The sequence below is a fragment of the Haliotis rubra genome, unplaced genomic scaffold, assembly GCF_003918875.1.
Source record: "Haliotis rubra isolate DU_JTF1 unplaced genomic scaffold, ASM391887v1 Scf1139, whole genome shotgun sequence".
Lineage (NCBI taxonomy): Eukaryota > Metazoa > Mollusca > Gastropoda > Lepetellida > Haliotidae > Haliotis > Haliotis rubra.
Genome location: NW_025765047.1, coordinates 59,601 through 78,529, shown reverse-complemented (window position 1 = coordinate 78,529; position 18,929 = coordinate 59,601). Strand labels below are relative to the sequence as shown.

Below are 18,929 nucleotides of genomic sequence, written 5' to 3'. Positions count from 1 at the left end.
TTGTTGACCAATAGGATCTTATTGGAGAATGTCTATTTATTGTAGGGACATCACACATGATTAGGTAATCGAAAAGATATTTAGGGATATCTATATATTGTAAAGGACATAACGCCCTACCCACGATTTGTTAATCAGAAAGATACTTAGGTGGAATATCTATATATCGTAGGAGCATCACGCCCAATCCATGATTTGTTAATCAGAAAGATATATGGGTGGAATATCTATATATTGTTGGAGCATCACGCCCAATCCATGATTTGTTAATCAGAAAGATAGCTTGATGGAATATCTATATATTGTTGGAGGATCACGCCCAATCCATGATTTGTTAATCAGAAAGATATATGGGTGGAATATCTATATATTGTAGGAGCATCACGCCCAATCCATAATTTGTTAATCAGAAAGATATATGGGTGGAATATCTATATATTGTAGGAGCATCACGCCCAATCCATGATTTGTTAATCAGAATGATCTTACTGGGGGAGACCTATGCATTGTAGGGACATCACACCCTGTCCATGATTTATTAATTTGGGTAATATAACTATATTGTATCTACTCATTGCCTATCCATAACTCATATAACTATTAATTACCTATCAAAGTATCTACCCATCTGTCTCACTGTCTATCCAAGTACCAATCTACCCATGTATCCGTCTATCGGCTATCTATCAAGGTGTCGGTCTATCTAAAGTGGATTACTTTAGCGGATTGTGGTAATTATCCGTAGGATCCTATATGCAGGTATTACTAATTGTATTTTAAGACCATACAACCTTCCTATCAGTAGCGGCGGTGAGGTAGTCCGATGGTTAAAGCGTTCGGGATCGATTTCCCACATAGCTACAATGTGTGAAGCCCATTTCTGGTGTTCCCCAGTATCCGTGCTAAGTTTATCTGTAACCCACAACTCAGTATTAACCTCCTCGGACACTCCTTTCATTGCGACACACTGTTATCTTTGAGAAAGCAGCCGGTGTGTGGGCAAAAAGTATCTAAGAAAATTCTGCCAGAAATGAAATAGAGAAATATATTTAGCCATGGATTATATTCTACAAAAATGACTTTTAAAATTGTTTTAACTGTCTTTATGTATAATCTGGATAGTGAACTAACGAAATATAAAATACATGATTCCATTTATACACTGCGGTTTTATTATCATGGGAAACGTTTTTCATAGGGGTCATTTTCCTATTACACCGGTCAGTATATAAAGCTGTGCGGTTGTCCTCGGTATTACTTATTGAACTAACGTTCGGAAAGAGAGTCATCAAGTCTGGATAAAATGTCAGCCACCAAAGTTCTTTGTGCTTCGTTGGTCTGTTTGGTGCTATACAGTAAGTAAATTATTTGTCTGTTGTGTGTTTGTTTCATTGAATGTTTTTCTTCATGTATCTGGCGCCATTCTCGGGGGCCACGCAGATAAAATGAGATAAAACGTTGCATTTTTACTTTCCAAGAGTGCAGTTTGGTTGCTTCCTGATTAAAGCAATTATACTCAAAGTGACGGTTGATTGCGGTTTATTGCATATAATAACATAAATATGTGCCATTTTGGTTCTGCCAATTCATCGTATCTTAAGAATTTTCAGGTACATCGAATTGTGGTCATCACAATCAAATAAGAATGAAAAGGGGTTGATTATTTTCAGGATTCAATTTACACTGAGCAAAACTAACTCTTATCCCAGCATATATCCCAACCCCTCGCACAATATGCTAATGTTGACGTAACACGCAGTAACAGGGGTGGTGGGGTAGCCTAGTGGTTAAAGCGTTCGCTCGTCACGCCGAAGATCCGGGTTCTATTCCCACATGGGTACAATATGTGAATCCCGTTTCTGGTTTCCCCCGCCGTGATATTGCTGGAATATTGCTAAAAGCGGCGTAAAACTAAACTCACTCACTCACTCGCAGTAACATAATCGGGCCTGTAAGTAGGTTACGGCAGTTACGTCAGTACTCCCGCTGACAAACAATGTGCACTTGGTCCGGTCTAGTAAAGTCATAACTGGCGGTCGCGCAATTTGGAACCAGAACTGGTTCATGAATACACGCTTGTCACCGGAAATTTGGTACCGGAAGTAAGCTAGGACCCGTCTCGCATATCGCAAGTTGGCGCGCGCAAAGAGAGCCAGGGTGCAGCTTAGTACCGGAAGTACCTTAGTACCGGAGACTTACAGGCCCTATAAACGTAAGGCCTAAATTACTAGTAACAAACCTTCATAAAGAATGTAAGTGTGGTCTTCAGGAGGTCACTAAAGGCGGTCTTACTGAGGTAGGTCACTGGCTAAAGGAACACTGCGCAGAACGCAGAATGTCAAATCAATTAATTTTTCAAAAATTTACTATTTGTCGGCGGACCCTTTTCGCGAACACCTAGTGTCATCATTGATTTTAATATGGTCCGTCCATATTATTTTCACAGCTATTTTGACCTTTACAAAAAAAACGAATCTCTTTCTGAGGATAGCCCAAACTGGTAGAAATCAGTTTGCTTTCTTTTTCGAACATCGAATATACGTCATTGCATTGAGCGTTGACATATATCAAAAGCTGCTTCATTACAGAGAGGGGCGGTCGGTAGCCTAGTGGCTAAAGCATTCGCTCGTCAGCCGAAGACCCGGGTTCGATTCCCAAATGGGATAAAAATTTGTGAAGCCCATAAATCCTGGTGTCCCCAGCCGTGATGTTGCTGCAATATTGCTATAAGCGGCGTAAAACCAAACTCACTCACTCACACATTACAGAGAACAGACACAAGAACTTCCAATGGGTAGCCTCCATCACCAGTGTAGGAGATTGCCTGTTGCTGCGACTGTCACAATGTGTTGTGGTGTTGCTAACCTGGACTCGGCTTAGAGCAGCCGCGCTTATCAGGGCGTTGGGAAATACCAGCAGACTGAGGATCGTGTACGTAGAGATTATCTTACACTTCTGTGTTTCGACAGAACTGGAGCTTATCACTGATGTTGATTGTTGACATTGCGAAGGGAACAATGTTTGATTTTGAGCGACAATAGCGTAAATAATCTACAGTTATGAGTGAGTGAGTTTTACGCTGCTTTTAGCAATATTCCAGCAATATCACGGCGGGGGACACCAGAAATGGGCTTTACACATTGTACCTATCTGGGAAATCGATCCCGAACGCTTTAACCATCGGACTGCCTCACCGCCCCAACTGTTAGGTAAGATGGCTGTATGTTATTAAAATACAATTAGTAATACCTGCATATAGGATCCTACGGATAATTACTATGTTAATCCACACAAAGTGTTTGTATAAAAACATCACACTATTATTGACGTAATACAAAGACTTCCGTTGACGTAATAATTAATGACGTCACAATGCTTAATCGTTCTCGCCATGTTAGCTTTAGAACCCAGTCTCGCTCAGAAATATAGAAATAACCACACTCTCACTGTCGGTTGCATCTCAAACTAGGTCAATAGGGGTTTTAATCCTATATATCCGGGCGGATTTGTTTTCCGGTTCCCGTTGGTTGTTCGTACTCGATTTTGCTAAAGAGTAAGTTTTATGACATCCAAAATCATGTAAGAAATAAGCAATCATTGGGTGACCCCTTTCGGATCACAATTTCATGATGGCGGGACTAATGCATGGATTCATTCCTAGAAATATTTATATAGCGCTAGTTTCTGGCATGTGCCGCTCAAAAGCACTGGAGACGAGTCAGGGAAGTCATTGTTTAAGTATGGTAGGCAGAACTACAGAAATGCTTTTTCAGTTGTGAAAGCAGTCGTGCACCCTTAGCGTCAAAGAATTGAAGCAGATATATCCGTGATCAACACAAGGTCGTGTTTTACACGTCTTTAGTGTGAGAGAAAGTGTAGTCGATATCACCCGCCTGAAGCAGCTACCCTGCAGGTGGTCGACAGCGTTCCACCACACAGGCAGAAACATTATTGTACATTTAAAATCGTTACACTTTCAGTTCCGTTTTAATTTGGTAGTATGATAGAATATTATACAGCTCTTTCCTGAGAAATACGTTGCAGTTTGAAATATCCCTGTATACAGTGATTGGACAACTTCTACTGGACTTCAGCTTCAAGAGACCGAGGCATGCGGTAATGTATGCTGCGTGCTTGAAAACCTGTTTTTGGATGTATCGTGACGGATTGTTGAACATCATTATCAGGGCAGCAAAGGAACATTTGCCAGTGAGGACTTCAACAACTGTATTGGAATAGAACCCGGGTCTCGAGTGACGAGAGAACGCTTGAACAACTGGGCTACCCCACCGCCCTTGGTCTTATGCAGATGCAACAACGGTTGGTGATGTCAGGAATAAAGGTTGTTTTGTTTGTTTCAGTTGGTGCCGTTGATGCAGGATGTGGAACTTTCTCGCAGATCAAGCTCGGGACGTGCGTGGCGACATTTTCTACCGCCAATTTACTTAACCTTAGCAAGCGCCAGAAACTTCTCAATGATGGCAACAATAGCTGTCCCACAGACATTTTCAAGGATAGCTGCCCGTAAGTTGAAAGGTCGAATAATGTGTTAGAGTAACCCTCATTAACAGTGGCTGGGCTGGGGTGGAGGGCTAGGGTGGTCCAGGCGAAGGCACAGCAATCCTCTGAGCAGAGACCACGCCCCAAAATTATAATTCCGGGTTTGAATCCCGGTCCGCTGCGAATCATGTTTCGAGGTATCTCTGCACCTCAAATATGTTCGTGTGTGTCACCAACTTGGAATTGTCTAATATCTGCAATACTGTTGAACGTTTAATTTCTTTGAGAGGCATTTTAGAAGTTGTGAAGATGAAGGAAAACTGATTTCTATGGATAGTCAACTTCTTTATTGCAATGAGTGCGACGTTTCGGTGTAGGTAACAGAACGTCGCACTCATTGCAATAAAGAAGTTGACTATCCATAGAAATCCGTTTTCCTGTTGAACGTTGTAAATTCGTTTCAACCCTACTTACACGTAAATAAAAGTGAATCGAAAGTTGGCCGTTCTAAACACTGCACTAGCAACATCAGGGGCGGATCCAGGATTTGGGAGAAGGAGAAGGGGAAGTGTGTGTGTGTGTGTGTGTGGGGGGGAGAAGTTGCATGCATTTGTACAAGTAATATTTTCCAAATAATATGAACAAGTCAAAAACAAAGTCAATAAAAACATTTTTCTTACAGCCAAAAATTATCAGTTCAAAAGAGTCTCCTCTGGATCCGCCCCTGAACATGAATCTCTGTGTTTGTTGTACAATAAATTGGTTTATGACGCATCACACCCTTAGGAAAGTTGGACCTTATCTGAAAATGAATTGCCAAATTATCACACATGCAGGTCGCGCATTTCACTCAGGTCAAACAGGTCAGACAGATTTACAACGTCGGTAAGCATAACGGTTGAGATAAAACCGACCAGGTCAAGGTCATATGTAGCAGTTACCGAGAATGACATTTAATGGTTTCATGGTAACGCATATTACCACAGCATGTTCTCGGTATCGGATGTTTGGACCACTGGATACTTGATAAAGGGCTACCATGTTAGTGGCAACACTGAAGATGCATAAACAACTAAATGCATAGTAGATAGATAGATAGATGGATGGATGGATGGATGGATGGATGGATGGATGGATGGATGGATGGATGGATGGATGGATGGATGGATGGATGGATGGATGGATGGATGGATGGATGGATGGATGGATGGATGGATGGATAGATAGATAGATAGATAGTCATGCTAGTGCATTTGGATGTTCTTCGAACTGCTCCCATGACATCTTCTCGTTCAATGCAAAACATCCAAATGCACAAGTATGAAGTTCTATATTTATGATATACCCTCTTATCTTTTTATCTGTTACGTAATAAAACCAATCATAGCGTAGCGGTAGGGGTTCAATACGGAATCTACCCGTGAAGGTCCGGGTTAGAATATTGATCTTCAGTTACCAATGCGTGTCTTAAGAGGAGACTAACGGGATCGGGTAATCAGGTTCGCTGACTTGGTTGACACATGTCATCGGTTCCAAATTGAGCAAATCGATGCTCGTGCTGTTGATCACTGGATTGTCTGGTCCGGACTCAGTTATTTACAGACCGCCGCCATAAAGCTTGAATATTGCGGCGTAAAACTAAACTCACTTACTCAATACGGAATGTGCGGTGCAATACGGATTTTGACCACGTCATCCGTATTGCACCCCTGTATTGCTATTCTAAATTTACATGGGTATAAAATAAATAGAGATTATTACACGAGCAAGTGTGTGTCATACGCCTTATGCGAAACGAGTGTGAACTTTTGTAATACATAATTTTGCACGAGTTTCGTATAAGTACTATGACGCACTTTCTCGAGTGTAATAATTTCTTTATTATCTATTTTATTCATGTTTATTTGTGCAGTAAAACACGGTAAGCAAGTGTGGCGGTCCTCTTCACATTTTATTGTTTAATGACGTCACTGACGACGAAATACAGAAACAATGGTTGCTGGGAAAAGTGATATATGTCTGGTCCAGACTCGATTGTTTACATGCCGCCGCCATATAGCTGGAATATTGCTGAGTGCGGCGTAAAACAACAAAACTTCAAATGCGTAATAACACTTTACTGTTTCATTTTGAGTGAGTGAGTGAGTGAGTTGAGTTTTACGCCGCACTCAGCAATATTCCAGCTATATGGCGGCTGTCTGTAAATAATCGAGTTTGGACCAGACAATCCAGTGATCAACAGCATGAGCATCGATCTGCGCAATTGGGAACCGATGACGTGTGTCAACCAAGTCAGCGAGCCTTACCACCCGATCCCGTTAGTCGCCTTTTACGACAAGCAGTCGCCTTTTATGACAAGAATGGGTTGCTGAAGACCTATTCTACCCCGGATCTTCACGGGTCGTTTCATTTTGAAGTGAACGCGAAATGTATCACCGGAAATTATTTGTGATAATCAATGTATGAATATTCAGGATGAATATTCAAATGCCCTCTCTTCCCCAGATCCTTCCATGCCATGAAGGGGTGTGTCGAACTGGATGGTTTCCCTTCAGGATGTGAAGCGGAATATGACAAAAAACTCAGTAAGCTTATGAGTAACACTTCATTGTATGTATCCTCTCTTACTCCGTCCCCTTGCTGGGACCCTTCATTCAGTTCCCTTTATCTGTCCCCTCACTATGTCCCCTTACCCCGTCCCCTTACACTGTCCCCTTACCCCATCCCCTTACTCTGTCCCCTTACTCTCTGTCCCTTCAGCCCGTCCCCTCACTATGTCCCCTTACCCCGCCCCCTTACTTTGTTCCCTCACTCTCTGTCCCTTCAGCCCGTCCCCTTACACTGTCCCCTTACCCCTGCCCCCTTACTCTGTCCCTCACTCTCTGTCCCTTCAGCCTGTCTCCTTACACTGTCCCTCACTCTGTCCCTTACTATGTCACTTCACTGTGTCCCCTTACCCCTGCCCCTACTCTGTCCCCATTACACTGTCCCTCACTATGTCCCCTTACTCTGTCCCTCACTCTCTGTCCCCTCTTACTCTGTCCCCTCACTCTCTGTCCCCTTACCCCTGTCCCCTTACTCTGTCCCTCACTCTCAGTCCCTTCACTGTGTCCCATCACTCTCTGTCCCCAAGCCAGCCTCACTATGTCCCCTTACTCTGTCCCCTCACTCTCTGTCCCCTTACACTGTCCCCTTACTCTGTCCCCTCACTCTCTGTCCCCTTACTATGTCCCCTTACTATGTCCCCTTACTATGTCCCCTTACTCTGTCCACTTACTATGCCCCTTACTCTGTCCCCACTCTCTGTCCCCTTACCCCTGTCCCCTTACTTTCTCCGCTCACTATGCCCCCTTACTCTGTCCCTCACTATGCCCCCATACTCTGTCCCTCACTATGCCCCCTTACTCATTCCCCTCTTACCCCGTCCCCTTACTCTGTCCCTTTACCCGTCCCTCATTATGTCACCTTACTATGTCCCTCCGTTCCTTCACTCTGTCCCTCTTCCCGCCCCCTCACTCTGTCCCTCATTCCGTCCCCTCACTGTGTCCCTCTTTCCGCCCCCTCATTCTGTAACCTCTTTCCTGCCCCTCACTCTGTCCCCTCTTTCCGCCCCCCTCACTCTGTCCCCTCTTTCCGCCCCCTCACTCTGTCCCTCTTTCCACCCCCTCACTCTGTCCACACTTTCCGCCCCCTCACTCTGTCCCTCTTTCCGTCCCCTCACTCTGTCCCTCTTTCCGTCCCTCACTCTGTCCCTCTCCGTGCCCCTCACTCTGTCCCTCTTTCCGCCTCCCTCACTCTGTCTCCTCTTTCCACCCCTCACTCTGTCCCTCTCTTTCTGCCCCCTCACTCTGTCCCCTCTTTCCGCCCCTCTCTCTGTCGCCTACGGTCCCTTACTGTGTCCCTTTACCCCGTCCCCTCACTCTGTCCCCTCATTCCATCCCCTCACTCTGTCCCCTCCGTCCCTTCCCTCTGTCCCCTCTTTCCGCCCCCTCACTCTGTCCCTTCACTCTGTCCCCTCATTCCGCCCCCTCTCTCTGTCCTCTCCGTCCCTTACTGTGTCCCTTTACCCCGACCCCTCTATACTCTCACTCCGTCTCCTTACCTTGAGCTGATAACGATGTTCACATTTTTCACTTAATAAATTCCGAGATTCTAATTTTGTCGGTAAATTTAATGCTGGGATTGCATATATATAAGTGTGTGTTTTGAATGATTTCTATTTTGTAATTGCAGAGGAACAAAAGATTGCATGCACACACACGGAGCTGTTAAACTTGTGTGGAGGTATGTGTATCGTGTGATAGTGAGTGAGTGATTGGGTGAGTGATTGGGTTGGTGGGTGGGTGAGTGAGTGAGTGAATGAGTGAGTGAGTGAGTGAGTGAGTGAGTGAGTGAGTGAGTGAGTGAGTGAGTGAGTGTGAGGGTGTGAGTGAGTGAGTGAGTGAGTGAGTGTGTGGCTGAGTGAGTGGGTAAGTGAGTCGGTGTATACCCAGCTTTGGACAGTCCTCCACATATATTCCTGAGGGCGAATCAAAGATCACGTTACCACTTTGCTGAACCCCACGGGTATGAGTGTGACAAGCTATAGAAATATAGTCGAACCTGGATTCAAAGGGCACCAAGGGCACGCAACTCTGCCAACAACTTGCCTCGCCTTTGGCGACTGGGGTAGCCTAGTGGTTAAATCCTCCACTCGTCACGCCGACGACCCGTGTTCGTTTCCCCACATGAGTACAATGGGTGAAGCCCATTTGTGGTGTATCCCTCAGCGATATTGCCTGAATATTGCTAAAAGCGGCGTAAAACTAAACTCACTCACTCACTGAAATTGTTGAACTGTATTTGTTATAAATTCTATAGTCGTAACTGATATGATATTTTCTTCTTGTTGAGACGTGTAAACATGACAATCTAAAAGGAAGGTAACATATTACCTTATCTGATTTTTCTTGCGAATTGTGAATTCTCTTCTATTTTTTTTACCTGAAAACATCACAATCTAAACGATAGGCGCCACCTAACCTTGCCTGATTTTACCTGTGCCTCTGTTTAATTGTGAATTCTCTTCTCCTTTGTGACGTGAAAACATGACAATCTAAGAGAAAGGTACCGCATTTCCTAATCTGATTCTACGTGCGCGTCTATTTATATTAAACTCTCTTCTCGGTTTTTTACCTGAATACATGACAATCTAAAAGATAGGCGCCGCCTTACATTGCTTGATTTTACTTGCGCTTCTATATATCTGTAAATACGCACATGCGGTGAAAGCCGATGTCTGACGTCTGATATCTGGTAAACCAAAATATTCACTTCTGTGATTGTCCAGGTGCGCCTGCAGTGGTGACCAGCTTCACTCTGCTCATCACATGTCTCATCGCCATCTTCAGCTTGTAACATCTTGAAGAAAATCAGGTACGTTATTAACATTTTACCACAAAAAAATACTTGTAGTGAAACGGATGATAGAACTATCTATGAATTGCAGGGTGTCATGTGGAAATGATAATGTTATAGGGTGTCATGTGGAATTGATAATATAACAGGTGTCATACGGAAATGATACTATTGCAATGTGCTATGAGGAAATAATAATATTACAGGTGTCATGTTGAAATGATACTATTACAGGTGTGATGTTGAAATGATAATATAACCGGTGTCACGTGGAAATGATACTATTACAGGTGTCATGCGGAAATGATACTATTACAGGTGTCATGTGTAAATGATAATTCTATAGTGTCATGTGGAAATGATAATATTATAGAGTGTCAAGTAGAAATGACAATATCATAGGGTGTTATGTGGAAATGATATATTAGAGGGTGTCATGTGTTAATGATAATATTACAGGGTCTCAAGTGGAAATGACAATAACATAGGTTGTCATATGGAAATGATATATTAGATGGTGTCATGTGGAAATGATAATATTATAGGGTGTCTTGTGGAAATGATAATATTACAGGTGGCATGTTGAAATGATACTATTACAATGTGCCATGTGGAAATGATAATATTATAGTCATGTGGAAATGATACTATTACAATGTGCCATGTGGAAATGATAATATTATAGTCATGTGGAAATGATAATATTGGGTGTCATGTGGAAATGATAATATTGGGTGTCATGTTGAAATTATGATATTGCATGGTGTCATGTGGAAATGATGCTATTGCAGGGAATCATGTGGAAGTAAAATCTATATTCCAAATTATATTTTTAAAAATATATTTCAGTCTGTGATTACTGAAATTGTGAATGTTAAATTGTTAGATCACAATTATCAGCATGGTAATTTTACAGCTATCAGAATAGTTTCGAAATAAGTTTCTCTATAAGATTCTCTATGAACACCGTAGCTGGATCGTCATAATCTTGGACAAGGTTACGTTTCCGACTTCCGACTTTGTGAAGGTAGAACACCATACTCACAAGAGGAGGATGGTTCCCCGTAACGACCTGCCATTTACTGCAGAAAGGGAGGCTGGAGGGAAAACCGTATGGTTTGATCATTGGTTGAAAACACGTTGGTTCTTATTTTCCGTTTGATATATACTGAGTCAAAAAAGAAACTTCACATTCTTTCTTCAGGGCACTATAAAAGAACAAGAGATGGTAAGATGGTTAAATTGTTATTATTTCATTGCTGAGATCTGTGTGATGTACTCGATACACTGACAGTGCCATAATCAGTTCCATTAGGCTACACCGCCGTTCGAAAACATGGGTGTACAGAATGTCAAGTCACAAGAATAAAAATGCGAAATTTCTCAGTTCAATATCGTGTATGGCCGCCCCGCGCATTCACCACTGCCGAACACCGTCTCCTCATCGACTGCCTGATGCTTGTGAACACGTGGTTGGGGATTCTGCGCCATTGCTCTTGCAAGGCAGCGCCAAGTTCCTGCAAATTCTGAGGTTGGTTCCTAAGACCACGAAGCCTTCTCCCAAGTGCATCCCAAACGTGCTGTATTGGATTAAGGTCAGGGGACCTCGATGGCCAGTCCATGACGTTGATTCCAGCGTTTTGAAGGAAATTTCGTGTCAACATCGCGGTATGCGGCCGAGCATTATCATGCTGGAACTGTAGACCTGGGCCATGGGCCGCCATGAAAGGAACGAGTTCAGGGGTGAGCACCTGGTCGCGGTAAGCAGCAGCTGTGAGGTTTCCACGGATGACCAGAAGTCGGGAACGATCGTTCACACAGAAAGCACCCCACACCATGCAACTTCCGCCCCCGAATCTGTCGACTTCCTGTACACAACATTGGGCATACCGTTCACGACGTCGTCTCCAGATTCTATGCCTGCCGTCCACGAATCTGAGGGTAAACCTGGATTCATCGCTAAAGACGACTCGATTTCAGTCTCTCTGGGTCCATCGGAGGTGACGTTGGGCCCACAGCAGACGTTGACGTTGATGAAACGGCGTCAATATTGGCCCACGATATGGACGTCGAGAATAGAGATTGGCAGCCCGCAACCGATTTCGAATGGTCTGTGAGGACAGTCGACCTCTAAGCATCTCAGCCCTGGTTCGTGTAGCCGGCAGAAATCTGTCACGTAGGTGACGTGGGACGATTTGACGGTCTTATGCTCGTGACGTCACACGTGGACGACCCGACCTTGGGCGATCAGAAGTGGTGCCAATTTGTTGTAGACGACCTCGCAAGTCATACACAGTACGACGGCTGCATCCCATTGCTCTTCGACGTCAATAACTGATCTTCCCGCTTGCAACATGCCAACGGCACGTTCACGTTGCACATTTGACAATCGTGGCATTTCAAGTACCGTTAGAACTGTGGTTTAAAAGTGTTTTTTTCAATCCTTGAGGCCAATGCAATCACGTGCAGAAAACTTCGATGCGAAGATCACGTGATCGACTGCACGTGCAAAACCTGATTTGGCACTGACGTCATTTGCACGACGAATGGATGGGTTTGAGTGGGTTTTGCTCACGTTTTTCTAGAGTTGAAAGATAGGGATCTCATTTCGGATACATAGATGTATCATCAGAGAAAAATTATTCATTATTTTTCAAATTACATTTTGTGAAGTTTCTTTTTTGACTCAGTATTTGTTTGCTTTTTACTCTTACTCTTAGGATGTCGGGTCAGGCACGTCGGTCCGTCGGTACTTATACAGAACTTGAACATTTAATAATCCTTTCGTATTTCTTTCCCTTACAGAGAGGTACTCACGGGATGTTCAGAATCGACGGGAATATTGTGAACCCGGCTTACGTGTGCTTCTGAGGACGAGGCCAGCAACATCGCACTGAGCTGTACATGTCTCTCCACCAATCAACGTACTATGCAGCAGCATTATAATCATTTTTTAAAGACCACATGTTCCGTGTTTTGGAAACCAATTTATGTAGTTTTTTTATGGAAATTAAATCGAATTCCGTGGAAGATGGCAATGTGATGACTGTGTTTAGCCATTTGGAGGCTTACTAAGGCGCCGTGTTATTGGTATAATATACCGCATGATATATAAAGCTCTGCCCTAATGATCTAGGGGGCGTCATGATTGTTATAAAAGCGTCGCACCATTGATCGGATATGCTGCATCATTGGCATAAGACGCCGCACGATGTATAAAGCGCTGCCCTATCGAACTCTGGCACGTCATCATTGATATAAAAGGGTCACACCATTGGTCGGATACGCTGCATCATTGGTGTAATGGTGTAAGACGCCGCACGATGTATAAAGATCTGTCCTTTCGAACTCTGGCACGTCATCATTGATAAAGGGTCACACCATTGGTCGGATACGCTGCATCATTGCCATAAGACGCCGCACGATGTATAAAGATCTGCCCTATCGAACTCTGGCACGTCATCATTGATATAAAAGGGTCGCACCATTGGTCGGATACGCTGCATCATTGGTGTAATGGTGTAAGACGCCGCACGATGTATAAAGATCTGCCCTATCAAACTCTGGCACATCATCATTGATATCGAAGGGTCGCACCATTGGTTGGATACGCTGCATCATTGGTGTAAGGCGGCGCACGATGTTTAAATATCTGCCCTATCGAACTCTGGCACGTCATCATTGATATAAAAGGGTCGCACCATTGGTCGGATACGCTGCATCATTGGTGTAAGACGCCGCACGATGTATAAATATCTGTCCTCCCGAACTCTGGCACGTCATCATTGATATAAAAGGGTCGCACCATTGGCCGGAGATGCTGCACAATTATGTTCTGCTAATATTCACATTTAATACGTGAGTAATGAGTGAAAAAAATTAAAAATTACAATCTTTAAATTCTCAATAATTTCTGGTTGTACTGTAATTAGGGCTAATTGAGTTGAAGGTGTCACCTGTTTATAAAAGGTTTTGAAGTTTACGAATTCATACATGATAGCAAACTAAGTTGACTGCTCCCAGTAAACCGACAGTGTGAGACGTTGCTCGTAATGTCAATCACAGGTTTGCCTGGCTCTCATAGGTATTAAGATGGTGACTTCATCCACCTAGAATATTTCTGCCAGTGACGCTTAACATCGAATGATGCGTGAAGAGGACCTGAAGTGGAGGTATGAATTGCTGCTGTTACATATAATTCACCCATAATGGTGACTATCGATCCCGTTCAGAAGAAGACGGTCCCGATTCACTCTGTACCTTATTGATAGAACCCGTGAAGATCCGGGATAGAAGTGGCCTTCAGCACCTGCTTGTCGTAAGAGGCGACTATTAGGATCAGGTTGTCATGCTCACTGACCTGGTTGACATATGTCATTGTATAGCATGCATAGACCGATGAGCATGTTGTTGATCACTGGATTGCCTGGTTAAGATTATTTACACATAATTCCACCTCTTCTTGATGACGTGGACCTGTGAAGATCCGGGTTACAATTGGTCTACAGGAACCCATGTTTGTCGTAAGAAATGACAAACGGGATCGGGAAGCCAGGCTCGCTGATATGGTTGACACATGTCATCGTTTCCCAGTTTGTAGATAGATGCTCATGCTGTTGATCACTGGATTGTCTGGTCCAGACTCAATTATTTACAGACCGCCGCGATATATACTCATGCCAATAATGTTTGTCACCCCCTTCATTTTTTTTTAATTGGAGAAGGGTTGGGGGTGTGAAGTGTGTAGGGGGTTGGGGTGTGTAGGCGGGTGTAAACCATTATTGGCATGAGTATAGTTGTAATATTTCTGAGTGCGGCGTAAAACACCAACCAAACAACCAGATATCGTATAGTTATATACAGTTCATACAGTAGATTCTCTCTGAAGGGGTCGTCAGCTTTGTTTAACTGATAGAGCGTGTGTTCGGAAATTCGTTGGTTCGATCCTCGAGCATGTTATACCAAGGCGATAGAAGATGGTACTTGTTCTTACCCTGCCTGGCGTTCGGTATCTATACGGTGACATGGTGGTCGTACTGAAAACAGGATTCGAGCCTTCGTACCTGTCCTCATTGGTGGGAATAAACGTGAAGTTTCAGCTCCATTGGCCCAGTGGTTTCTGGGTGCGACGACATCATATTCTGAGACAACTTTGGTATGTGCAAAAGTCAGATCAAGGTTAGTTGTTGACATGTCGCAAGTAATGAAACATAAATGTTGCTTCCCACCATATATACCAGGGGCGTTAGGGTAGCCAAGTGGTTATGGCGTTCGTTCGTCACGCCGAAGACCCGGGTTCGATTCCCCACATGGGTACAATGTGTGAAGCCCATTTCTGGTGTCCCCCGCCGTATCACTTGAATATTGATAAAAGCGACGTAAAGCCATACTCACTCGCTCACTCACAATTACTCCGTTGAGTGAGTGAGTCGTGTTTGATGCCACTTTTAGCAATATTCCAGCTACAGCAGGGGACACAATAATGGGCTTCGCACGATGATGTCATGTTGTGGATCGAACCCGAGCCTTACGAATACCCGCTTTAACCACTAGGCTTCCCCATGGGCTGTATAAAGCTATAAACCAAGGGCCCGTTTCGCAAAGCGATCGCAGTGCTACGACTGTCGTAAGTCTATGTTAAAGTATGGGAGTTACGATCGCTCACCTTAGCGCTCCGACTGTCGTAAGTCTATTTAAAGTATGGGAGTTACGATCACCTAAGCGCTACGACTGTCGAAAGTCTATGTTTAAGTAGGGGAGTTACGATCGATCACCTTAGCGCTACGACTGTCGAAAGTCTATGTTAAAGTATGAGAGCTACGATCACCTTTGCGCTACGACTGTCGTAAGTCCATGTTGAAGTATGGGAGTTACGATCACCTTTGACTGTCATGCAGTGATGATACCAGGTGTGGATTACAGGTTGGGCGTGCCCTGCACTACAGTTGCACGTGTTGGTTGTTCCCCTGGAAAACAAACAAGCAAAAAACAAAAATAAAACGAACACTGGAACATCCATATCGATCATCGATTTCTTCAGGGCTCCATTTTTGGCAAATCAAGGCTGGACTCGCCCATATACTAGCCCTGGAGATATAAATGATTTCACACATCTACCACATCACGTTTGGATCGTCTTTACTGAGGTATTGGTTTTGTTTGCTTGTGTCGGATGACTGGGGGACACCAGAAATGGGCTTCACATATTGTACCCATGCGGGGAATCGAACCCAGGCCTTCGGCGTGACGAGCAAGAGCTTTACAAAGTGTTAAGTCCATTTCTGGCGTTCCCCGTCGTGATATTGCCGAAATATTGCTAAAGCAACGTAAAACTAAATTCCCTCACTTAAACCCGTGAAGATCCAGGTTAAAATTGGCCTTCAGCAACCCATGCTTGAGAGAAGGGATCGGGTGGTCAGAGTCGCTGACATGGTTGATTGTTAGTGTATGTATTATAGGCATGAGATAATGGTACTTGTTATAATAAGGGGTATACAATTAACATTATTAATGACAGGGGATTAAGGGGGCAGAAGATACAAATTATGAGAGATTTAATAAAATATTTAAGATATGAAGTGATTGGTAACGTTGTAAGGTGGGAGGTAAGGTAGAAAGTCAGTAACGTAGGTAATGAACATGAAAGTAGGTCGTTGGAGCTGGTGAGTGCAGGGTGAAGTGACTCATAGCTTAGATAGAGGAAAAAACTACTATACTATCAAGATGGAGCGACGTGGCCGGGGACCTGGCCACCAGTTCCTGGTACTCTACGAGCCATATATGGTTACGGGAGAGAGACCCTGAGATTCCAGGAATCCACCTCACGGTCGTACAAATATGGTAGTGGGGGCACGAAATAGAGGTGGGGGAGAGAAATAGATAGTCAAATTATGGGTTATTGACCAATAGAAAAAAATGAAAAGGGTGTTGGCTGTGACGTAGGAACCCAGGTTTAAGCGGGAGTAAAGCTCAGAAACGGCAGTCTGGTGCGGGCCTGCTCTTGCTGTTGGTCACTAGGAATCGTCTCAGAAATTATCTTGAAGCACCAGCATTTTGGCTTAAGACTGAAGCTTTGCGGCTGAAGTCTTATAGAGTGACCATAGAGTAGGTTGACCAGCAACACAGTGTCAATAAAAACTACTGAACGAAGATCATCGTCTTGTGTTTGCTGGATGGACTACGGTAAAGTTCCAAGGGCCCCCGGGTACTGACACGGTACCTCTCGCACATCCCATATCGCCAGGACCGAAGTACGGGGGTATACCGTAGTCCAGGTAACGACACACCATCCCAGGTGAGGGATACCGACAGGTAAAATACCATCTACCTGCCAGGTAAAGGTGCTAGTCTGAACGCCTTGGAAATATGAACCAGCGATGCGGCAAATGCAGCGCCCGGACCGTCAACGGTCTTTGTCATTCTGGATACTGGCGGAAATCTGCGTGCACAGTGTTTCACAGTGTACGATTAGCAGACAGTGGAAGAGGTACCAATTCACCCAAATTGGTGACTATCGATCCCGTTCAGAAGGAAACAACGGTCCCGATTCACTCTGTACCTATATAATTGATAGAACCCGTGAAGATCCGGGTTAGAATTGCTCTTCAGCAACTGCTTGTCGTATAAGAGGCGACTATTAGGATCAGGTGGTCATGCTCGTTACCTTGGTTACACATGTCGTTGTATCCCAATTGCTACCCCAAGTACAAAGAAAAGGGAATAGGGATATAGGAAAGTAAGAAAATAGAGGAGAGAAAGGAAGGTGTTATCAAACATTGGTTTGCGTCCATCTATATTAGTAAAGGGGTCGATTTTTCTGCAAATTTGGTCTTATCTCCAGAAATGAATTTTCTATGCTGTGATTATGTTTTATTAGCGGTAATAATTTGGTAAATACGGAATAGTCTTATTGTAATGACAATTTTGAATATAACGCTTGGTTATCATAAAAAGGTGTTTTTCAAGGATATTCAACTTTGAGTCGCCAAGAAGGAAATTATTCATATTTAAGTCTAATTTTAAATAGGTTCTACATTCCAAAATTTGAACTCATTTATCATAATTTGAACTTTCGACAGGAAAAAATCAATGTTCCAGTGTTTCACTTTCTGACTGGCAAATTGTACAAAGGTTATCCTCTTATCAATACTATTTTGTAAGTATCCCAATTGCTTAGATTGATGCGCATGCTGTTGATCACTGGATTGTCTGTCAAGATTATTTACAGATAATTCCATATAGCTGGAATACGTGAGCCACAAACAAACACAATTGATAGACGTGATCGTATCTGTTGACGTTAAAGCAGGCAAGCTAATTTAAGCCTAAAGCTCGGACAGATTTGTCATTCTGTTGGCTGGGGGGTGCGAAAAATGAGCGAACTCCGGTCGATGTTGTGGGTGTGGTGATGGTGTGGTCTTGTGCGTAGAGCCCAGGTCATAATGACCCGACGTTAAGCAACGTTAACGTTGGTTGCGGAGAGTTCTTGGATGGGTGATCGTGTTTGGCACCTTGACTCCTGAGAGTCATCTGGTGTTTTACGCCGCACTAAGCAATATTCAAAACTATGTGGCGGTGGTCTGTAAATAATCGAGTCTGGGCCAGACAATCCGGTGATCAACAGCGGGGGCATCGATCTACGCATTTTGGATATGATAACATGTATCAACCAAGGCAGCAGTCTGACCACCCAATCTCGTTAGTCACCTCTTGCGACAAGCATGGTTGCTGAAGATCATTTCTAACCCAGATCTTAATCTACACAGAAACGTCGCTCTGTGCAATAAGAAGTTTTTACCAAGTAGGTTGTAATCTTCGTTAGCAATTGAAGGGGTTAGAATAACAACAGGGTTAACCACATTTTTAGCATTTCTTCATAAATGGAGGTTTTTTAAATATTTTGAATTATTATTTTTGTGAAACGCCCATAAAATCATTTATTGTGCTTGTGTTTGAAATTTTCAAAGAATGTTTGGCAAACATTTAAATACATTTTTTTGCAAACAAAAAAACACCAAAATTTGGATTTAACC

General features: G+C 43.6%; 1 protein-coding gene across 1 annotated transcript; it reads left to right on the top strand.

Annotated features, from left to right (window-relative positions):
- The first annotated feature begins 1,217 nt into the window (after positions 1–1,217).
- On the top strand, positions 1,218–12,927 carry LOC124252725. The gene is made up of 6 exons (XM_046686383.1): positions 1,218–1,355; positions 4,362–4,524; positions 7,006–7,085; positions 8,734–8,784; positions 9,830–9,915; positions 12,703–12,927. The coding sequence occupies exons 1-5, from the start codon at positions 1,304–1,306 to the stop codon at positions 9,895–9,897; spliced, it is 414 nt and encodes a 137-aa protein (XP_046542339.1). The 5' UTR covers positions 1,218–1,303; the 3' UTR covers positions 9,898–9,915; positions 12,703–12,927.
- The last annotated feature ends 6,002 nt before the right edge of the window (positions 12,928–18,929 follow it).

Bases quoted from the DNA above. Each gene is read 5' to 3' on its own strand.
- LOC124252725 (XM_046686383.1), top strand. From the start codon at position 1,304: ATGTCAGCCACCAAAGTTCTTTGTGCTTCGTTGGTCTGTTTGGTGCTA. The intron at 1,356-4,361 runs GTAAGTAAATTA...TGTTTGTTTCAG, and splicing joins GGTCTGTTTGGTGCTATACA to TTGGTGCCGTTGATGCAGGA. The intron at 7,086-8,733 runs GTAAGCTTATGA...TTGTAATTGCAG, and splicing joins GGAATATGACAAAAAACTCA to AGGAACAAAAGATTGCATGC.